At 45.4% G+C, this 24051-nt stretch overlaps 1 protein-coding gene across 4 annotated transcripts in view; it reads right to left on the bottom strand.

Moving 5' to 3' along the window:
- Positions 1 to 4675: 4675 nt before the first annotated feature.
- Positions 4676 to 24051, bottom strand: part of FBXO32 (F-box protein 32) — a 39911-nt gene continuing 20535 nt past the window's right edge. Inside the window, exons 5-10 of one of the 4 annotated variants that reach the window (XR_014529094.1) lie at positions 17672 to 17765; positions 15796 to 15980; positions 15498 to 15680; positions 13677 to 13820; positions 6499 to 10799; positions 4676 to 6367 (exon numbers count right to left, since the gene is read on the bottom strand). Coding sequence is in view for 1 of the 4 variants with exons in the window: in XM_083516928.1 (XP_083373054.1) it covers positions 10710 to 10799; positions 13677 to 13820; positions 15498 to 15680; positions 15796 to 15980; positions 17672 to 17765 (696 nt within the window). In the remaining 3 variants the exon portion in view is untranslated. Of the gene's footprint in view, positions 10800 to 13676; positions 14748 to 15241; positions 15681 to 15795; positions 15981 to 17671; positions 17766 to 24051 lie in introns of all 4 variants that reach the window. The other 3 variants (XR_014529095.1, XR_014529096.1, XM_083516928.1) reach the window with 3 other exon arrangements.

Genomic DNA, 24051 nt, shown 5'->3' with positions numbered 1-24051 from the left:
AGGACATAAATGAAGCCACTCAGGGGTGGGAAATAGGTAGATGGGTAAGGATGCTTTGAGAGGTGTGTGAGAAGGGGGAAATATAAAAGAAGAAGAGGAGGAGTTCGGATTTGATATCCCGCCTTATCACTACCTGAAGGAGTTTCAAAGCGGCTAACATTCACCTTTCCCTTCCTCCCCCACAACAAACACTCTGTGAGGTGAGTGGGGCTGAGAGACTTCAGAGAAGTGTGACTGGCCCAAGGTCACCCAGCAGCTGACCGTGGAGGAGCGAGGAAGCGAACCCGGTTCACCAGATTACGAATCTACCACTCTTAACCACTACACCACACTGCTTAGAACATCCAGATCAGCAGATTCTGCCTAAAGTTGGGAGGCTCAGTCGCAATATCTCCAAAGCAAGTACAGTGGTACCTCGGGTTAAGAACTTAATTCGTTCTGGAGGTCTGTTCTTAACCTGAAACTGTTCTTAACCTGAAGCACCACTTTAGCTAATGGAGCCTGCCGCTGCGCCGCTGCTGCAACATTTCTGTTCTCATCCTGAAGCAAAGTTCTTAACCTGAGGTACTATTTCTGGGTTAGCGGAGTCTGTAACTTGAAGCGTCTGTAACCCGAGGTACCACTGTATGTGGAAAGCTGAACTACGAAGCTCCTTTCTATGAAGGCAAATGCTGTGGCAAAGAATTTGTTGTTGTTTAGTCATTTAGTCGTGTCCGACTCTTCGTGACCCCATGGACCAGAGCACGCCAGGCACTTCTGTCTTCCACTGTCTCCCGCAGTTTGGTCAGACTCATGTTTGTGGCAAAGAATTTAGCAAATTGCAAAAAAATAATGGGTCAAGATATCGGTAGAAAAACGATGCCAGTAATTCCAAACTGTGCACCCACCGGCTGCCTTGTTTAGTGGGATAAATGATCTCACCTAAGCCAGCACAAATTGATAATAGCCAAATGATATTCTCATTTAGATCTGAATGTTCTTAACCAGAACCCGGGAGCTCTTTTATTACCATTTACACCCCAAGGCTGGAAAAGAGGCTGTTTATTTTCATACATACGTAAAATGTGTTGCATATTGAGCTGCACCATGAATTGGATGTCTGTAGGGGTAATAATTGTTTTATTATTATTGAATGCAATTAACATTTTGAATGCAACTTGGAATTTTCTCTGGGTGCAGATCTACCTTTAGCCAGCAGAGTGTGCTTTTAGCATTGGACAAAGGGCAGCGCAGTTTCTAAGATTTTCAGAGGCTTGGATGGCCTGCCAGTCAATTTAATCCGGCCCCTAAGGCAGTATATGTCCTGGGGTAAAATCCTTAAAAATGCTCAACAACTTTGGGATAAAATTTTAAAAAAAGCTTAGCAACTTAAGCTCAACAACTCCAATCCTAAAAAACGCTCAACAACTTTTGGGTTAAATCCCTAAAAAGGTCAACAACTTTGGGGTAAACTTGTAAAAAAAAAAAAAAAAGCTTTGGTCGGCCCTCATGCATGTTCACTTCATCAAATCTGGCCCTCTTTTTAAAAAGTTCGGACACCCCGGTTAAGCGGTGTTGCAGTACACCTCTGAATACTAGAAGTGTTGGATTCATAGACTTTTAGAGTTGGAAAGGACCTCGAGGATCATGTAGTCCAGTACAGGAATATGTAGCTGTCCCATACAGGGTTCGAACCTGCAACCTTGGCATTATCCGCACTAGGCACTAACCAACTGAGCTATCCAGTGCTGCCCCAGCTTAAAGGGTTCCAGGGGCAACTGATAGGCATGTGGCCCCCAGAGGGTTGGTTTAGGGTGAATGCAACCCTCAAGCAAAAAACACACAAAAAACCAGACTCTCTGCCATAGATAATTCTGGGAAGTGGCTGTTTTTGAAGGTCTCCTGTAGCTTCTCGATGGGAAGACTAATACTGTGTTCTGTCACTAGGTGTCACTGTTTGCAGTTTGTCTCCTATTGAAAGAACAAAGGTCTAAGCCAGGCATGTCCAAAGTCTGTTTCGGGGGCTTGATCCGGCCCATGTGGCAGTTCATCAAATCTGGCCCTCTTTGAAAAACGTTTGGACACCAGTGGGACTCTTAAGCATAAAGCTGTCCATTCCTCACGTACATGATTTGAGCACTGTTATGGCAGTGGATAAAACCCATGAATTATTACATGCAGAAAAATAAATGAGTGGTGTACGTTCAATCTACAAAGAAAATTGTATGCAAATTAAACAGAATATTCAATTTGTTTATTAACAATAAGTAATACCAGCAATGAACCATCATCTTCCCTTTTTTATTGTTTTACTGGAATCTGCTTAGTGGGTGCCTGGAACTCCCATGTGACAATACCATTTCATGCGTTTGGACGTTTCGGTTACCAAAAACTGAATAAAATTAAGTGAAGTGGAGCTTTCCCACGGGGACTAGAGTACAGGAATTAGCATGTGGGAGCAGCAGTAGAAAACAGAAATGTGTGTTCGTATGTGAAATCCCTCTGTGCATTACAGAAATGTCATTATTTTGGCAGCAGCAACCCACTTACTCTTCCCTTTAGTGAGCCCTTTCTTAAGTAAACATGTTGCAGTCTGCATTCCTTTGGTGTGTGTGTGTGTTTGATATTTCCTGCAACTTCCAAATACAACTCAAAAACAAAACGCTGCTCAAGTCGGCTGTGGACTCAGCAGAAAGAGAAGGTTTATATCTCCACTCATTCTACAATGCTGGATATTTCATGTACTTCCCTCGAATCTCCCCCACTCCATCACAACTGTCTAGACGCACCTCCAAACTACCATTAACCCCGAGTCCCGCCGTCGTGTTAAAAATAGCGGCTGTATAAGCATGAAGCTTGCGGTGACGGGAAAATGGTAGGTTGCGCTTCGGTACCCCACAAGCCAGCTATTTTGAGGAAAGAAACATTTAATTTGCAAAAAAAAAAAAAAAAAAAAGGGACTGGAGGAAATTCTGAAATGAGTGCAGCAAAGCATGCCTCGTTGACACTGAGGTTGCAAAATGAGATATTTCAGCAGGAGAGCGATTAGAATTGTGGAATAAAGTTGCTGTTGTTTAGACGTGTCCGACTCTGCGTGACCCCAGGGACCAGAGCATGCCAGGCACTCCTGTCTTCCACTGCCTCCCGCAGTTTGGTCAAACTCATGTTGGTACCTTCGAGAACACTGTCCAACCATCTCATCCTCTGTCGTCCCCTTCTCCTTGTGCCCTCCATCTTTCCCAACATCAGGGGCTTTTCCACGGAGTCTTCTCTTCTCATGAGGTGGCCAAAGTATTGGAGCCTCAGCTTCACGATCTGTCGTTCCAGTGAGCATTCAGGGCTGATTTCCTTCAGAATGGATACGTTTGATCTTCTTGCAGTCCATGGGACTCTCAAGAATCTCCTCCAGCACCATAATTCAAAAGCATCAATTCTTTGGCTATCAGCCTTCTTTATGGTCCAATATAGTTATTCTGGATTAAATCACATCTGCACCAAAAGTCTTGATTCAGTTGACACTTTTCATGGTTGGGCAATGCATCTTAGGCATTGGTTTGGACGATTAAAACACACACACACACACACACACACACACACACACACACACACACAAACTCCCAAGAGTGCACTTCACATCTGACACAATGCATATGCGTTTTGTACAAGTGCAGAAATATCGCATATAACACAGCCCCAACTCTGACTTAAGGGTTGCAGAATGTGAAATGCAGTTGGCAAATACCGATAGGTTACCTTTGAAGCTACAGAGCTTCTATCCTAATTTCTCTTCTGTGAACAGGACAGGAATTGGGGCTTCCAATCTCTGCTTTTCACTCTGTAGCCCCCACAAATTCATAGGAGTTGCGGACTGCTGAAGGATGGGGAAATTGACAGAAATCCCTCCCCTCTTGCATGAATAAAAGAGCTGGTAAAACTTATATTGAAAACAAGTTATTTTAGGGAGGGAATCCCAGAGAGAATTGTTAGATGTTTAAAAATACAGTGGTACCTCAGGTTAAGAACTTAATTCGTTCTGGAGGTCCGTTCTTAACCTGAAACTGTTCTTAACCTGAGGTACCACTACAGCTAATGGGGCCTCCCGCTGCCGCCACTCGATTTCTGTTCTCATCCTGAAGCAAAGTTCTTAACCTGAGGTACTATTTCTAGGTTAGCAGAATCTGTAACCTGAAGCGTCTGTAGCCCGAGGTACCACTGTAACCAATTAAATAAATAATAATAATAATAAATGCATGTTTTTAGTGTTTCACACATTTGGGGACAGATCTAGCTCTTCAAACATTTCTTTATAAGCATGAAAGCAAGCAGTTTAACAGCAAAAAGGGTTTTGTTTTTTTTAAAAAAAAAATGCAGAAGAGCAACATTAAGAGATTTTCATCTTATCTAAAACTGTTTGGACTGTTACGTAAGAACATGAGAAGACCCTTGGCGGATCATGTCAAAGGCCCATGTCGTCCAGCATACTGTTCTCACAGTGGCTAACCAGATTCCTATGGATATTGTGATTGGGGAGGAATGACTTAAATAAAATTCGGAAGAATGGAGAGACACAATACATTTAAGTTGTCCCCATAGCTGGGTGAGCATGGGAGGGGGGAGAACAGAGAGAGATAAAAGGGACTGAAGCAAAAAGGCAAGTTTGAGTCAAACAAAGACAGGGGGGAAAATACAACATTCATAATTTCTGAACATTTTATTTATAATTCAGTGTCAAAAAAGTTTACAAAAAATCTTTTTACATCGCTGCTTGTTCCAAACAGTTGTAAAAATCAAAAAACGGCTGAACATGCAAGAAAAGAATGTGCGACATTTATATGAAAAGATTTTCAAGCACCCCATTATACACAAAAAAGGGTTTCAATTACACAACAAGGTATGCTTTTCAACCTCTGAACCACCCTATTGAGCTACATCAAAGTAAACCTCCTTTAAACAAGTAAAGTTTCCACTTTTAGACAAATATAGGCAGCTATATATTATTAATGGCAATGGAGTTCTTAAAAAAAAACCTTGATTTTCTTTTCTTTTTTTTTTTAAAAAAGAAAATAATTCATTCTTGAGCTGGCCTATTGGCATGATGTAGAGTGAAATATAACTTTTTTCTGTCAAGACAGTACGTGAGAGGGAAAAGGGCAGAAGGAGCCGGAGGGCCAAACGGATGCCTCTCCCTTTTCCCCAGTTTCCGAACAATGCACAATTCTGAATGAATGGAAGGATTCTCATTTCTATAAGGCAACGACGGAGAGCTTTTACCAGCCCTGCTTTACAGAGGCTGCAGCTGAACTCCGCTGATGCCAACATGCTTTGCCGTGGCATCTTTGGTGCAGCGCAAGGATGGGCAAGCTGTGGTCCTTCAGGAGATTTTGGATCATCCTTGACATGCTGAAAGATATCAGGTTCCTCATCTCTGGTGTACGGCCACAAGTCCCAGCCAAAGTAGGCTGGAGAAGATCTGATGGTAACCAACAGGGTCATTCTGGAGTAAAGGGTTCTGAGGGCTTTCCTCAAACTGGTACATGCTACTAATCCCAAACACCCAAAAGCAGAGATCCATTGAACATGAGAATGGAGGCCCCTGGATGTAGGAATGCTACAAGGGTCTTATGGCTGTATCTTCAGGTTGCTGTCCTCCATCCATTCAGGGATGGAGAAATCTATCCATTTTGGTTCTCCCAAGTTTTCTTTCTTTTCTAAAAAAAACCTCAAATTCAGTTCTCCGCTCTTCCACAACATTTTGCAATTCTTTTTTTTATAAAAAAAAACCTCATGAAAACTCACCATCATTTCCATGCTAATTTCTCCTAATAGATGCATACCCCCCCCCAAAAAAAATTCAATTTCCTCTTACAGAATGTATTTTCGCACACATCACTTGGCCGGAGAATCTCACTGCAAAATTTCGGAAAGGTGCAAATTTCAAAAGATGGCTTTGTTCCGGTTCACGTATTGCTTCAAGATATGGGGCAAATTTGCCTTTAAATGCTAACTGGATCGAATTGCTCCCCAATTCCTGGCTGCGGTTAAAGGGGGGGGGGGGAGAGAAATGCCTGGAAAATATGTCTGGAACAGGGAGATAATTCTTTTGGGAGAGATTTGTGGAAGTGTACTGAGATTGTCATTCTATTTGCTGGATGTTCTACAGAAGGGAAACCTATGGTTTTATCCTCTCAAAGAGAACAAACCCTATCCATTGATTCCAATAGGAAGAAAAGCCAGTTAAGGGCCAGTGAAAACTCCTCACTGTCCCAAGGTCATGTCAGGAAAATGACCCATGGCACCCCTCCTCTAATTCGCCTCTGCCTTTTCGTCCTCTTCACCATCAGAGCTCCAATTTGGGGGGAGGGGAAACAATAGCACAGGCATAGGCAAACTCGGCCCTCCAGATGTTCTGAGACTACAACTCCCATCATCCCTGACCACTGGTCCTGTTAGCTAGGAATGATGGGAGTTGTAGTCCTAAAACATCTGGAGGACCGAGTTTGCCTATGCCTGCAATAGCACCAGTTCTTTCCAAGGCGGCTGAGAGGAACCCCCTCTATTGAGAGATGATTTCCCTCTCTGCCCATAGAATACGCGATCCGCCATATTGTATGGCCCTTGGGACACACTGAGGAACCATAGGATTGTGCACCCAAGTTCGTTAACCCTGAAATCAACGGGCCTTAAGTTCATCAGGATCAAGCCCATTGCCTTCACATTACATTTTGCAGCAGTACTCCTCCAAGTGCACATTCCCAGAGTTAAGACGTTACAGATAGAGATTGTTCAATGGGTGAAAATCCAGCAATTGTATGTTCGTTGGACATAAAACCTGTACGAAAGACATAAGACTGGGTTCTGACGATGGAATGAGAAGGGGGCATTTTCCAGACACATCCACATCTGAAAGCTAAATTAGCTCTTTGTCACTTCCAGTTGGAAAACGTCTTTATGACTGCAGTTACGTTAAAAAAAAGGGTTAAAAAAACAACCTTGTCAGTATTTTGCCTCACGTATGTCATAGGCAGAACTCCAGAATGCTTAACAATTTTTCTAAAATAGGGGTGGAGGGGGAAAGAGCTAATCTCATCTGCAAAAAAAAAAAGGGAGCGTGACTTTAAGTCATAAAGGCATCACATTGACAGCAACTCATTGTTTTCGCCAACGAGTCAGCTAGCGAGAGGAGTGGTTTCAATTAAATAGATGGGTTTATGGCAAGATGCAAGAAGGGTCGTTAAAATGAGCCTTGCGGCAGGTTGCACGGAAATCTGTGCCAACATCTCCCCCTTCGCCCGCCCGTACAACAAGTGGATGGTTTCAAGCCCAGGAACATCTCGTCAGTTTTACGAGAGACAACTGCACTTGGAAGGATCCTGGTTTGTTTCAGCTTAAGCCATCCAGGGTCAGATAAATCTGGTAAGGAGGCAAAGTTAGTTAACTGTTGGGATGCCCTCAAGGAGGAGTTTGGTGTCTGAAGTTGTACAGTACTACATATCAACAGGTATCAATCCTACAGGTGCCCCAGCATCTGATTTTATGTTATACAAAGAGTCCATACTTGCCAACCAAACTGCTCCCAAAATGACCTGAGGTGCCATTGAGGGTTTTTGGTCACCTGCATGCATGTTTTTCGACACATGAAAGAGATTCTGATTCATCCAATAGCTAAACAATAATATATACAAGGTGCGTACAAAACTCCCCCAAACGACGGGTGGAATAAGTGCTTCTCTAGTATAAAACTCACACATTTCGTAAAAATCAAAAAAAGTCCTATCCTAATATAAACCAGGGGAATTTGTTTGCCAGAGGCTAGTTTGGAAATGCTCGGTAGGTCCAGAAATGTTACCCTACCATTTTTATTTTAATGGGCTTCATAATAAAAACGAATCAGCATATATATGTAAGCAATCCCTTTAGTGGTTGCTGGCGCCCATTGGTACTGGTAGGGCAGAAGGCAGGGAGGCCAACAATAGGTGGCGCCAGAGCCCATGACAGGCACAGCCAATTCATTCTAGGTTTGCCCCCATCCTCCCCGCTACCAAGTTCTATTGTGGCAATGCTGAGACCATGGAGGAGGAAGTCAATAGCCAGTGGATGCAAGTAAGAAAGGAGTTGGAATTGGCTGAGGGAAGACAAGATGTTGGTGGTACAACATCCCATTCAATCTAAGGGACCACTGAATCTCCTCCCTCTTTCATTCACGCATTGTCTAAACACCAAAAGCCACTTTCTGCTTACACTCAGACCCATCATCTACCCTCCTATACTATTTGGGATGCTAAATTCATTTCCTGAAAGACCCAACCACATGGCAAATGTATCAGTTCCACAACAACTTATACCAACTCCTCGCGTCAACCACCACCAACGCCTCTGCTCTCAGTTCCCTGTTCCAACCTCACTTCATTTCCGCAACTTACCGGCTCCAGCAATGCCCCTCAACAACCCTTAGCGTCGTTAAAAACCTGTGCTTCTATATTAAACCTTAGTCAAAAAAATGGTATTTTATGCACGTACCCTGCTGTCAGACTGTACCTTTGTTTTGGTTTACTGCTTTGAATAATACCAATAAAATGATTGTGATTATTTGAAATCTTTTACATCCCTGTGCGAGGAATTTCTCCTGTATTTCAGCACCAAACCTGATACAGTATATAGGAGCAGCAGCTCCAAAGGAGAAACGTTTTCACACGACACGGGGCAACTTTCATCATGTTGGTTCTTTGGATAATGTAGCTCGTTTGAGCGCAGCTGTACCCTTTAGACCATGTGTGGTGCCAACATAGGCTAAGCACAGACACATTTGCCTCACGGGGGTTTAGACATTCTTAATGCACACACCTGCCTGTGGTCTTATTCAAGCAAAAGGTAATAGCTCATCTACAGTTCTCTAGGCCATACACTTCTCAGAATCCAACATCAACACTTATTAGGGGGACAGAGGCGAGTCCTCCACCTTTGGTGGAGTTTTAGTGTTTCACCTGCAATTCATTTAATACTGGGCCGGTTCTGCAAGGAAGGAGAAGGGCAGTGATAGGGGCATCCACTTTGCAAGCAGAAAGCCTCAGGTTTAATCCCATCCCAGCGAGATCTACAGTTTGAGAGCAGGTGATGTGGAAGTTGCACAATTATTCTGGGTGTGTGTGGGAAGGACGAGGTGGGTTAATGTCACAGGCACCAGGCAAAGAGTCGATCTTCCACATTCAAGCTCTTAAAGCCTACATAGCAGAATGTATTGCACATTAGAGCTTGCCCGAGAACAGACAAGCGATGTCTCTTTGCAAAAAGCAAGGCTGGCTACACCACTTTCACAGCACAGTGTATTTGTACGTACGCAAAGTCAACCAGTGCTGAAGGCGACATTGCAGCTCCTTCGCTCCTCCCTGGTCATTCTGCTGCTCCATCACGCTGAGAGCTAAGCCATGGTTTGCTTGCGCATGTTGCCTGAACCTGAGCTTGTGGTATAGTTCTTCCACACAACCCGTAAGCTGTAAACCACAGGACAGACCTTAGGGTACAGCTTGTGGTTAGTCTGGACCAACCATAGGCAAACTCAGCGCTCCAGATGTTTTGGGACTACAAGTCCCATCATCCCTGACCACTGGGTCCTGTTAGCTAGGGGTGATGGGAGTTGTAGTCCCAAAACATCTGGAGGGCGAATTTGCCTATGCCTGGTCTGGACAGAGCTTAGCCATAAGACTAGGTTTGGAAGACATGCTAATCCAAACTATGGTTTAGTTCAGCACAGTAGCTGAACGACTCCAGAGGAGCAATGTGGCTGCGATCTCCGCTCCCACACCCAAGCATTCATGCTAAGCCAGTTTGGGCTCAGTGTGACATGTGAATTTGGGCACTGCATTGGAGAGAGATTGACAGCAACAACAACAGCAGGCCTTTAGAAAATACGCAGGGCCGATGTGATGTGGCACACCAACTAGAATCTCCATCATTAATTCTTCTTCGTGTTTGTTGTTTTACCAGCAATCGCGACAGGCCCACTGTTCTGCTAGAGCCTTTCCAAATTTCTGAGAACCAGGCTTTTCAAACAAAAGAGCAAGCAGACTCTTAAGCAGTAACAAAAAAGGAGTTCAGTCTACTTTTGCCATCAACTTCCCCCCTTTAAATCTCTACAAAGTACAAACACTTCACATTGCATATCGGGTTGGCTGCAAAGCTTTTCAGAGGTAGAAAATGGTGTGGTGTGTACATTTTACATTGATTTTCATTTCATCTTAAAGGATGAAGGGCTATGCCCTTGTAAGCTACCGATTCTAAAAATGTATTCGGTATAAATATCTATTGTAAACAAAACCCAGAGTGGGAAGTAGTTGAACAGCTTTAGCCTAATCATGGTGTTTTAATTTCTCTAGGCTTTGAAGCCAAAGAGACTTTTCAAACGGATGCAACAAAACAAAACAAAACAAATTTGAATTTTCTAAGCAGAATAAGGATTCTCCCCAGTTGCTTGAAATCAGATTCTTACAAAGCATCATATATTTACAGTGTTTACACATTTATCAGTTCAGTTGGAAGGCCATATTCTCAAAAAGAGTTCAATGCCACTGAATAATGACTCCCTTCGCCTCCTAAAATCCTCTTGTCCTCTTGACTCAGGAACTCCAAAGCCGTGATATTTACACACAATATACAGGTTGAGCGAGCCTGTTCGGCAGTATAAAGTGTCCCATCAGTATAGCAAAATATTTACACAGTGAAAATTACTTGGGGATTCAAAATCTGAACAAGTTGATGAAGTCCTGGGGTGAAAGAGAAGTCAAGCAGCCCTCTGGATTGTTAGCTGTGCATGGATGATCGGTGCCCTGAAAAGGAAGAAAATCTGGATGTATAGAGATAGTAGCAAAGTAGATGGCATATCCGTAGGTACCGTATTTTTCGCACCATAGGACGCACTTTTTCCCTCCTAAAAAGCAAGGGAAAATGTGTGTGCGTCCTATGGAGCGAATGCAGGGGGGGGGAGGCAGGCAGGAAAAGCCCCCAAGAGCCACACACAAGCTCCGCGCGGCTCTTGCGGGCTTTTCCCTAGGAGGGAGAAGGGACTGTCTGGACGCATCAGTCCCTTCCCCCACCTCCCAGAAAAGCCAGGAGAAGCCGTGATCTCTTTAAAGAGGTTGCGCGGCTTCTGCGGGCTTTTGGGAGAGGTGAGGGAATCCCCCCACCTCCCAGGAATGCCAGGAAAGCCCTGCGCAGCGTCTCCCGGCAAGGAGAGGCTGCACGGGGCTAAAGGGGAAGCCAAAACAGCGAGCGGGATCCATCCTGCTCGCTGCCTTGGCTTGTGCCATAGCCGCGTGCAACCCCTCCGGCAGGGAAAGGTTGTGTACAGCCTGTACGCTGCTCTTTGGGGCTGTGGGGGGGGGAAAGATTTTTTTTCTTGATTTCCCCCCCTAAAAATTGGGTGCGCCCTATGGTCCGGTGCGCCCTATGGTGCGAAAAATATGGTAGCTTAGCGACAATGAAACAGCTTGCTTGCAGCAAGGGGAGTTTTGCTGCTGCTGCTGCTGGAGGCACAAGCTGCAAGCTCAGCGAAGTCACTCATGCCGTCAACGTAGTACAAGTGGCTGTTGGTCCACATGCATCAGACATGGGGAACTTGGAACCTCGGGGCTACAATTAGGACCCTCGTACCTATGGGACCACCTCTCCTGGTATGCCCTGTGGAGGACCTTAAGGTCCATAAACACCACCACTTTGGAGGTCCCGAGCCTCAAGGAGGTTAGATTGGTTTCAACTAGGGCCAGGGCCTTTTCAGCCCTGGCCCCAACTTGGTGGAACGCTCTGTCACAAGAGACTAGGGCCCTGCAGGATTTGACATCTTTCTGCAGGGCCTGCAAGGTAGAGCTGTTCCGCCTGGCCTTCGGCTTAGACTCAGTCTGACCCCTTATATGGGATTTGGTATATAAATTTTCCCTTGGCTTTTTTGCTGGCCCATGTAGGACCAGCATGGATAGCTGGCTCGGGTGAATATCTGATGTTTCTTCCCTTTATTTTCCTGATTTATGGGCTACTACTAAAATGAGGCTGCATTTTAAGCTGTATTTTAATTAACTGGTTGTTGTTGTTGTTTTTCTATTGCGTTTTATTGTAATTTATATTTGGTGTTAGCCGCCCTGAGCCCGGCCCTGGCCAGGGAGGGTGGGGTATAAATAAAAATTAATTATCATCATCATCATCCCAGACCATTGGCCATGTTGGCCAGGGCTGATGGGACTTGGAGTCCAACAATAGCTGCATGCCCACAGCTTCCCCTTTCCCCACCATGGTCTTTAAGTTTTAGGAAGTGCACCAAAACTTGTCTTTGTGGGCTATTCCAGCCACATTACAGCAACAAACGTAGGTTTAAGGATGCTGAGAGGAGTCAGGAAACCCCTCGCAGAGCTACAATTCCCAGCACCCCTAATAAACTACAGTTCTCAGGGTTCTTTGGAGGATGCCATGAGTGGTATAAGACTGCTTAAATGTATGGTGGGGGACTGTCGGTTTGCATTTCCTAGTGCAGAAAGTCTTGATTTGATGTGTAGCGATCTTTCCTATTCTACTTCACTCAAGAGGGTTCTGGAAGCTTCTCTGTGTGAGAGAAACCAACAGAAGGTTCATGATGCTTGGATTATTCCTTCAGAGAAGCTCAGCACAGCTGCCTTAAACTACAGTCATACCTCATGTTACGTCCGCTTCAGGTTGCGTGTTTTTGTCCTGCATCCTGCGGCAACCCGGAAGTACCGGAACGGGTTACTTCCTGGTTTGCCGCTCGCACATGCGCAGAAGCGCTAAATCGTGCTTCGCACCTGCGCAGACGCAGCACTTCGAGTTGCGGACTTTTCACGTTACGGGCGGGCCTCTGGAACGGATCCTGTCCGTAACATGAGGTACCACTGTAGTTCTCTTATCTCTTTCTGTCAAGGTCATGCTGACTATCAAAGTAAGTCCAGAAGGGCCTGGGTTTCACTCTCTATCTCTTTTCCTTCTAGTGTGGTGTTCTGTACATAGTATGCTTAGTGTTAAGGTATAGACGTACTATAAGTTATTGTAAGTTTAACTTGAGTCTGCTGCAAGTGGATTTCTTATGGACAGTGGCAATCCTGAATGTATTGGATTTGTGACCATGATGTTCATTTGCCTTCAGTTGCAATAAAGCTCTGCTGGATGATAATTGTCTATTTTTGGGGAATCCTGCAACGTGTTTAAGTTTTTGCTCTGCTAAGTATACATTGGAATCTACAATATTGAGTAGAATTTCATGGCAGGGATTGCCACTGATCTGTCTAGCTTTCAGTTTATCGCGTGGCTGAGATCTCCACCCAACAGAAACGCTTCCACCGCTGTAACACCAAGGAATGGTTCGTGAAAGCGACTGGCATCTTGCGGACTAGGCAAAGAAACCAGAGGGCAGGAGTCACCTAACCAGCCCCTGTGCAAGGACTTATGCTCATGCAATGGGGCTCTTGCACCTCCATGAAACTGGCTCTGGTGGAAGTCAGGAGAACCTTCAGAACAATGCATGGAGGAAGAGAGGGGAGATTGTGTCATCTAGCAAGCAGAACAGCTGGGAGAGTGTAGCACTGAATTCCACCCAGAGTCCAAGACCCTTCAAACGAGATGCTGCAATTGTAGTCCATGCAATATATCCTCTGCCCCAAGCTTAAACCTCCAGCCATCAAGAGGATTTGGGACTGGCCACCTACCTTCCAAGACAAGATATGGCAGTGTCTACAGAGCTGCAAAGAATCGCCGTACTGCTCCTTCCTTGGGTAGCACCTCACAAGCTTGAAATACATCTTCTTCCAATCCAAATGCCCCTTCTCTGACATGATTAGCCGTTTACGAATCTGAAATGTAAGAGAGTCCCACAATGGAATCACAGGCCTGGGAAATTTGTCCAAGGACTGGCTAGTTTAAGGCAGCTGCCACAGCTCAGTGAGAGAGCCCCTGTTCTGCATGCGGAAAGTCCTAGGTTCAAATCCTTGGCATCTCCAGATTTGGCTAGGGGGAGACCCTGAATGAAGCCCCACAAAGAGCTGTTGGCAATCCTCATAGGCAATACGGAACTGGGTGGATCCCAATGATCTGACTCTGTATATGGCAGCTTCCTATTCTCCTATGAGCCACACAACAGTGAAACGAGGATCAGGCAAATCCATGACCACCCCAGAGAGAATAAACGCCACAACCAAGCAAATTAAACACCCAAGTGTGGCATAAGTAGGAGACAGGAATAGTAGTAAAATTTACATAAATTCAGATTGATAAAGCTAGGACTGCTGCCTGCTAAATACTGAGAATTGTTCAGCATAGGATATAAGAAATTCAGGCGTTTTTCATGGTGAGTTCTGCAGCAAGCCGCTTTTTCATATGAGTGGGGTCTTGTCTCTTTGGGGGCAGAAAATGCAGATATCTTGTTTCTTTGGATCCCCACCGTAGGACTTAAGAATGGTACAGGCATGCTCTCAGGAATTTTGCAGAAAGCTGGCAAGTACCTTCAAGACCCAAGCCTGGTCTGGGCAGTACGGATGGACTAATCTGTCAAGTTAGGTTGCTCATATTTCCAGTCTTAAATTTAGTTATTCACATTAAAGTTTACTCGTGTGTGTGTGTGTTTTAAAGTCCTCCTGAAAATCCATCAGCATGTAAGTGCTAATTTCACCTAACACACACACTTTTATCTGCAATTTTGACTCATTGACACTTTTTTTGCAAAGCAGTTTTTTACTAATGCAATGCAACGCTGCATGTTACCATCACTAACACATTCATTTCTCAAAATAAAAAAATTCCTTCCAGTAGCACCTTAAAGACCAACTAAGTTAGTTCTTGGTATGAGCTTTCGTGTGCATGCACACTTCTTCAGATACACTGAAACAGAAGTTGCCAGATCCTTCTATATAGTGAGAAGGTGGGGAGGGGTATTACTCAGAAGGGTGGTGGGAATGGGTGATTGGCAGATAGCTGAGATGAGCCTGTTGACGACTCTTAACGACTGCAATAGGTCTTACAGGAAAAGGCAAGGGGTGAGAAGGTGAAAAATGGCTTAGTCATGTATAATGAGATAAGAAGCCAATGTCTCTGTTCAGACCAGGTCTCTCCATGGTTTTAAATTTGGTAATGAGTTGCAATTCAGCAGCTTCTCTTTCCAGTCTATTTCTGAAATTCCTTTGTAGTAAAACAGCTACTCTGAGATCTTGTATAGAATGTCCTGGGAGATTGAAGTGTTCTCCTACTGGTTTCTCTGTTTTGTGATTCTTGATGTCACATTCATTTCTGCGAACATTTGTTTGGTTGAAGAGCTGAACAGCAAACTTCAGAACAGTGTGATTTTTGAAAGATGGTTCATGTATTGTTTCAGAAACTGAGTTACACAGGTTCGCCTTTAAACGCCTAATTTATCCTGCTTCACGACTGGGCAATAAAACTAAACAAAACCGTGGTCTTATTTTCAGTATTTCTGCAGCTTCTGTGATCATCACTCCCCCCACAGTTTCAAGATTACAGCAGCCTATTATTATTACCTGTCTGTCTGTGAAATGGTAGTGACAAAGCTTTTTCCACAGCAGCCGGTCCTCACTGAGCACCTGAAGACTTGGAGCTACTTGCCCAAGGCTCACCAGGTCTCTTCCATCTGTCAGGCGTTGCATGATGTTCAGTTGCAAACACAAGGGCAGGTCTGTGAAAGTCAAGCCCTTAAAGGCAGGCTGGGAGGGAAAAGACAGAGCGTGCAAAAAAATAAGGTGTGAAAAGAGCTTCGTGAAAGAGCAAAGAAGCAACATTTTCGACACGAAAACAAACAAAGCAGAATACTCCACTCACCCTGGTGATTTGGATATTGTTCAGCTGCTGTTGCCAGTGAAGAATCGTCTCCATCCTATGGACCCACATGTTGATGTTGCCAACCAGGACAGACTTGCCAACGCTTTGGACCAAAGTGCACAGAGACAGATACAGAGTCTGCAGCAATTCCCTGATGAGACGGATATTCTGCTGGTCCTCCAAGACTTTTTGAATAGGAAAAGAGAAGGAATGAAATGAGACACAAAGAAGACGAAAAATGCTAAAGAAGCACGCATTATATTCTTAGCAGTGAGACTATGTTTGCTTATTGCAGGGGTCAGCAACCTAAGGCCCATGGGCCGGAAGCGGCCCCCGAAGGCCGTCTAACCAGCCCCTGAACCGAGACGCCCACTTGGCAAGTCCCCGCGCGGTGCGCTAAACCGGTGCAGCACGGTACGGGGACTCTCTTCCATGGCTTTGGAAGTTGTTTCTGTGCATGCCAAGACGCCGGAAATCATGTCTGTGCATGTCCGCGGTGCCGGAAATTGCTTCTGTGCAGGCGCGATTTTCGGCATCTGAGCATGTGCAGAAGCAATTTCAGGCACTGCGGACATGCGCAGACATGATTTCCGGCGTCACGCTGCACTGGTCCGGCCCACAGAGGATCTCTGTGGGAGTGATCCGGCCCATGCTCAGTAAGCCTTGCCAACCCTTGGCTTATTGTCCTTTGACTCCAGCAAGATGTGGCTCCACCTCAGACAGCAGGGGATGGCTATTCCAAAGCCATTCCTCCTAAACTCCCTTGTCCATGAAAAACACAAGTTGTGGATCCCACACTTATGGCCTTGAACATCCTAAGCGAGCCTGTAGTGTAGGTACCAGCACTACGTAAGGACCCCATCTGAAGTGGACAAAAGTGTTCCGTTGCCCTAGCTCAACAAATACAGTCATACCTCGGGTTACGGACACTTCAGGTTGTGCACCGCACCGAACCCGAAAATACCAGAGCGGGTTACTTCCAGGTTTTGGCGCTTTGTGCATGCGCAGAAGCGCTGAATCGTGACCCGCGCATGCACAGGTGTGGCGCTGCAGGTTGCGAATGTGCCTCCCGCACAAATCACGTTACAACCCGAGTGTCCACTGCACTGGACTTTTCCAGAGTTAGGAAATTTATTTTATTTTTATTTATTATAATCATATGCCATCTTTTCTTCGAAGGAGCTCAATGTGGTGTACATGGCTCCCCTCCCCCTCCCCAGTTCACCCTCACAACAACCCTGTGAAGAAGGTTAGGCTACGAGATGGCAAATGACCCAAGGACACCCAATGAGCTTCCTGGCTGAATGGCAGCATTTGAAACTCAGATATATAATCTAATTGCCAAATGGCATTTTAAACCTAGGTTGAGTCACCACCATGATGATGATGACCATTATCCATCTAATTTCTACCCCGTTTTATCTCAAAGCAGTTTACAACACATTGAAACGTCAAACAAAACCATCCAGACAAAACAAACTCAAGCTTCAAGGAAAATATTTCAGATCCCTCTCTGACATTTTGCTTTCCCCAGTCGCCAACCAGGCACCCCGAGATCTCCACATGGTCGCAAACTGGACCTGCGCCAGGTGCAAAAAATGCCTGGCTCCCGGCTAATTTCTAACACTGCCAATGGGGATTTGAACCGTGGTCATCATCCAACACTCTGGCTCTGCGGAAATGCGCTGAGAAGTGTGGGATGAATAAGGGAAGACATAGCCATCGCACGAAGAAAGCAGGACGAATGTTCATCATTGAATGACCTCTATTTGAACAAATCAAATGTTCAACAAACAGCTTATCTGGAGGAACCCACAGCCTATTGCTTGCGAAGTTGGTAACCTTAGGTTTGCACCTCCCGGCCTGTTGCCTTTACCTTTCTGCACTACTTTTTCCAAGATGTTCATAAAGTTTTTCTGGGCAATTCCGCTCAGTGACGTTAGCTGAGACTTTGCTATCAGCTCCAACAGCTGTGGATAAAAATAAAGACATTCAGCCTTAAAGAGCACAAAGGCAGTTTTCTAATCTTAGCTTCCTGGTCATGTGATGCACAGTAAAACAGTTCAGAAGCTTGTTTGTTGCTTGACACACACTCTCTCTCTCTCTCTCTTTTTGGAGGAGGGAGGGTGGGAATGGATAGACAAGAGAGCCATAAAGGAAAGACAGATGCAGCAGCTTAAGCGATAGCAATCTTTCTGCCTCTTCTCGTTGGCTTAATTACTAAGCCAAGTCATTAAAACTGACAGCAGAGGAGAAAAATAGATTGTGGTCATCTAAGCTGCTTTGCTGAACATGGGAGCATCTTAACCACAAAAAGCGATGTGGGCAATTCAGTGCTTTTGCTACAGCAAGCAACTATATTTTGAGGTTCAGCTGCAGCCACCAAGGTCAGCTACATTAAAAAAAAATTGGGGGACACACTCGTTTCCGAAACATCCTTTCATATTTGCTATAGCACTAAGCATAACTTCATGCAGACCAGGGTCCCTGCCCCCTGGGAGCTTGCAATCTGAATTTCATAGCAGGAAATGCAACAGGATGGGGAGGGAGTGACAAGTGTAGCAATGGATTGTTATGAGCAAATGCGGTGAGATAATATGTAAACTCAGTTAGAGGACCAAGGGGGTAGTCAGGCTTCCAAGGCAATGGAAGATACTGGTCCCGATTCAGCAGGGCATGCACACATTGCCAGGACGGATCAGATGCAGATACGCTGCTGGTGTCTGCCGTCCCCATTCAGGTCTGCACAACATAGATGGTGATAGGTCCTCTCATTATATGGTCTCGCCATATATTATTTATACCTCGCCACTCTGGGCGGTTTCCAACAGAACACTAAAATACAATAACCTATTAATCATTAAAAGCTTCCCTAAACAGGGCTGCCTTCAGATGTCTTCTAAAAGTTTGGTAGTTATTTTTCTCTTTGACATCTGGTGGGAGGGCGTTCCCCAAGGCAGGTGCCACTACCGAGAAGGCCCTCTGCCTGGTTCCCTGTAACTTGGCTTCTCGTAGTGAGGGAACCACCAGAAGGCCCTCGGCGCTGGACCTCAGTGTCCATGCAGAACGATGGAGGTGGAAATGCTCCTTCAGGTATACTGGGCTGAGGCCGTTTTGGGCTTTAAAGGTCAGCACCAACACTTTGAATAATCACCTCCCAACACCTTCAACCTGACCATAGGTTATTCAATGGCTAAAGGCCTAGGCAGAGAGAAATGTTTTTGCCTGGCACCTAAATACATGTAACGATGGCACCAGGCGAGTCTCTCTGGGGAGAGCATTCCACTGATGGGGAGCCACCACAGAAAAGGCCCATTCTCATGTTGCCACCCTCTGAACCCCTCGGGGAGGGGCCGCGGATGAGAAGAGCAGGGTCTGGGTCAGTTTGTATAGAGAGGGGCAGTCCTTAAGGTATTGAGATCCTGAGCTGTGTAAGGCACTAAAAATTTTGGTAAATTTCCACAAGGACCTTTTAAAGGAAAAACAAAACAAAACTCGCAAACTGGTTTGGAAGTGTGGAGATACAAACCTACGATTACGCGGCAGCTAAAAAAGCCAATGCAATTCTGGGCTGCATCAATAGGAGTATAGCATCTAGATCAAGGGAAGTAATAGTGCCACTGTATTCTGCTCTGGTCAGACCTCACCTGGAGTACTGTGTCCAGTTCTGGGCACCACAGTTCAAGAAGGACACTGACAAACTGGAACGTGTCCAGAGGAGGGCGACCAAAATGGTCAAAGGCCTGGAAACGATGCCTTATGAGGAACGGCTAAGGGAGCTGGGCATGTTTAGCCTGGAGAAGAGGAGGTTAAGGGGTGATATGATAGCCATGTTCAAATATATAAAAGGATGTCACATAGAGGAGGGAGAAAGGTTGTTTTCTGCTGCTCCAGAGAAGCGGACACGGAGCAATGGATCCAAACTACAAGAAAGAAGATTCCACCTAAACATTAGGAAGAAATTCCTGACAGTAAGAGCTGTTCGACAGTGGAATTTGCTGCCAAGGAGTGTGGTGGTGTCTCCTTCTTTGGAGGTCTTTAAGCAGAGGCTTGACAATCATATGTCAGGAGTGCTCTGATGGTGTTTCCTGCTTGGCAGGGGGTTGGACTCGATGGCCCTTGTGGTCTCTTCCAACTCTATGATTCTATGATTAGAAAAATGAGAAAATGTACTTGCCCAATTCACTTATCCCTAGTGAGAAGGGATTTCCCCTCTCTTCTAACCCTCTAGAGATGCTATTGCAGACACAGGTAGTTGTAGTGGAAAACAGAACAGATAAGTTTCCTTCACCTCAGATATGCAGATGACACAACCTTAATGGCAGAAAGTGAGGAGGAATTAAAGAACCTCTTAATGAGGGTGAAAGAGGAGAGCGCAAAATATGGTTTGAAGCTCAACATCAAAAAAGCTAAGATCATGGCCACTGGTCCCATCACCTCCTGGCAAAAAGAAGGGAAAGAAATGGAGGCAGTGAGAGATTTTACTTTCTTGGGCTCCATGATCACTACAGATGGGGACAGCTGTCATGAAATTAAAAGACGCCTGCTTCTTGGGAGAAAAGCAATGACAAACCTAGACAGCATCTTAAAAAACAGAGACATCACCTTGCCGACAAAGGTCCATATGGTTAAAGCTATGGTTTTCCCAGTAGTAATGTATGGAAATGAGAGCTGGACCATAAAGAAGGCTGATCTCCGAAGAATTGATGCTTTTGAATTATGGTGCTGGAGGAGACTCTTGAGAGTCCCATGGACTCCAAGAAGATCAAACCTAGCCATTCTGAAGGAAATCAGCCCTGAGTGCTCACTGGAAGGACAGATCGTGAAGCTGAGGCTCCAGTACTTTGGCCACCTCATGGGAAGAGAAGACTCTCTGGAAAAGACCCTGATGTTGGGAAAGATGGAGGGCACAAGGAGAAGGGGACGACAGAGAACGAGTGCCTGGTGTGTTCTGGTCCATAGGGTCACAAAGAGTCGGACATGACTAAACAACAAGAAGTTTCCTTCCTTTAACCTCCCCATGTTAATGTATCTCAGGATCTGAGCCAGTGTCAAAAAGGCAAGATCTCTGCTACAAGAGCTAAAAGGAACCTGCATGTACAGATACAATATACCTTCACATACCCCAAACCCCATGTCCTGCTCATGAATTGTCACCTTGCTGTCCGTCGTTAGAACAACACCACCACCACCAGGCAGTTTGGACTTGTCATGAACCCGGCCAGGAAATTCTGACCATGTTAAAACGATAAAACACATCAAGTCATGGGTTGAAAAGTGCTTTGCCCAGTGGGAAGAATGATAAGAATTTGTTTGCACTTATCAACGCCTTTCTATGAAGCCAGAACACATGGGACAAGGAGGAAAAGGGGGGGTGAGGGGAAGAACAGGAGAAAGAGATCGCTTCAGCTGCTCTCTCCTCTTACGCAGCGCTGTCACCACCGTGTGACTATCAGCTCAAGGCGGGGAAGTGGCCAAGGGTGACTGATCCACCCGTCTGTTTATCTCCCTGGCCAACTTTGAACGCCAACAGATGGCTCTCCTACGTGAGCGTTCTATTAATACCTTGCGTGTGGCCACATGACTGGTAGAAAAACCAAGGGAGACCGGGGTGGGGAAGGAGCCCTGGCTAATTTGCTAAGCCGTCTAACCCCGGCTAATCGCCTTCATTTCTATGACTCACCATTTCAGGGGAAGTTTAAAAAAACCAAAACATGAATACGCACACAGGTGTGCATTTTTCAAATAGCTCCTGATGCGCAACTAATCGCGCACACAGAGACACGACAAGCGGAGTGATACACAGGTGCATGACTTTGAGATGCTTTCAAACACGAAATCACATTTCTGTGTGGTACAGCCCTTCACAACTTGGGGCCTGTTTACCTGCGAGACTGCCTTACCCCATGCATGCCCAATCAACTTATTTGATCAGAGGAATCAGCACTATTACGCAACACCTGTTCTGCCCCTGCCTATTGATATAAGGCAGGTGCCTTCATTTGTATGAACCGCCTAAAAACATTTTTGTACAGTGGTACCTCGGGTTACAGACGCTTCAGGTTACAGACAATTCAGATTACAGACTCTGCTAACCCAGAAATAGTACCTCGGGTTAAGAACTTTGCCTCAGGATGAGAACAGAAAGTGTGCTCCGGCGGCACGGCAGCAGCGGGAGGCCCCATTAGCTAAAGTGGTACCTCAGGTTAAGAACAGTTTCAGGTTAAGAACGGACCTCCAGAACGAATTAAGTACTTAACCCGAGGTACCACTGTATACACAAGACTACCTGGATGTTTAGAAAGCTGATGAGAGTCTTAATCTGCTTCTTAAGTCTATTGCCATTTTTACTTTTCAAACGTTTTAAATTGTTGTCAATTTTGCTTAGCCGTTAATTTTGTTGCTTGGCCTTTTTTTTTGTAAACTGAGGATTTTTGACAATCTGGCAGTGTATACATTTTATGAAATAAACAAAAGTCCTGGGGAACTGTGCTACATGACCTGCTTGGCATCGGAAGCTGCTCCAAGCATGGTGGTGTTGTGGTGGTGTTTTTTAATTCAGCTTTTAGACCTTAAGATTGTGGGGTGGGGAAATGTCTTATATGGCTTGGTACCAGGATATCCTGACCCCACACAATCATGCCTGGGTTTCTAAGAGCTTATTCACACTTACATTTTCTCCGCTCTTTCCAGGCCTAGTCCACGCTCCTCGTCCCAAGTGCCCACTCTTTTTTTTGTTTTTGCTCCAGAGCTTCCCCTGTGAAAATCCCCTCTTTACAGCTGAATCGGGAGGAAATGGCAAGTTGTTGAAAAACCTAATTGCTGTTTGCTCCGATTCAGCTTTAAAGAGCAGCTTTTTGTGGGGATAGCTCTGGAGCAAAAAGGGGGAAGAAGGGGGGGTGCTCAGACAAGGAGATTTAAAGCACAGACCTGTGCCTAGAAACATTAGTACAAAAGGTAGGTGTAGATAAGGCCCAAGATCATCACCTGAGGTCCTTCTCCAGGTACCCAGCTATCAGAAGTTAGGTGAGCAGTAAAACAAGAAAGAGCTTTTTTAACCATGGCAGCCTGCCTTTGAAGGGGAGCCTCCCCAATTACTTTTGCATATCACACAAAGATCTCTAAATTTGCTCAGACCTTTTCATGTACTTTCTGCTGCTACTCGCTGATATTTTATTAGTAAATTTTATAGGTTTATTTTTTAAAAAGAAATTGTTTACTTTCTTAAGACACTAAGACTTCCAAGTTCACCAAATCCCAAGAGAGGATAAGGGGGTACTGTTAAGTTGTGGGCGAACATAGCAGATGACACAGTGATTTCTCCAGAGAAGCGCTTAAACAAAAGTCAGTAGAGCATGAGTCTCTTAATCACAGGGTTGTGAGTTCGAGTTCCACACTGGGCGAATGATTCCTGCATTGCAGGGGGGTTGTACTAGATGACCTTCGTGGTCCCTCCCAACTATAATTCTCTGATTCTATGAAAACAACATTTTTATTCCATCTTACATCCTGTATGGGGACGCAGGTTGTGCTGTGGGTTAAACCACAGAGCCTAGGACTTGTCAATCAGAAGGTCTGCGGTTCGAATCCCCGCGACAGGTGAGCTCCCGTTGCTCGGTCCCTGCTCCTGCCAACCTAGCAGTTCAAAAGCATGTCAAAGTGCAAGTAGATAAATAGGTACCGCTCCGGTGGGAAGGTGAACGGCGTTTCCGTGCGCTGCTCTGGTTCGCCAGAAGCGGCTTAGTCATGCTGGCCACATGACCCGGAAGCTTTACGCCGGCTCCCTTGGCCAATAAAGCGAGATGAGTGCTGCAACCCCAGAGTCGGCCACGACTGGACCTAATGGTCACCTTTTTATATCCTGTATGATCATTGCAGAAAATATTGTGTTCTGCTAGATAAACACCCCATACATTGTCTTCTTCTGCCTCTGGCCCCACCCATCACTGGTACAAATGGGAATGTGAGCCTTGTTATGGAAAAGGCTCTCTGCCACTGTTGTCCTAAAACTGTAGAAGCCAGTTTGGCCCACAGGATCCAGGGATATGTGGCTGGAGCCTCCAGCGAATGGTGTTAGCCTGTGTGTAAACAAAAACCGTGCCAGGACTTTCTCCCCGTAACACAACTCCTCTGGAATAAGTTCCGTTGGATTTCCCCTTGTAAATTAAGACACACATTCTTTCTCCTGCTTCTGCGGTGCGGGCGAGTGAGCGCTTGCAGAACATTGCTTAAGAGCGCATCACATGGCAAATTCTT

This window comes from Podarcis liolepis (assembly GCF_965112155.1).
Source record: "Podarcis liolepis genome assembly, chromosome: 8".
In the NCBI taxonomy this organism is placed as follows: Eukaryota; Metazoa; Chordata; class Lepidosauria; order Squamata; family Lacertidae; genus Podarcis; species Podarcis liolepis.
This window is presented reverse-complemented; position numbering and strand designations above follow the sequence as displayed.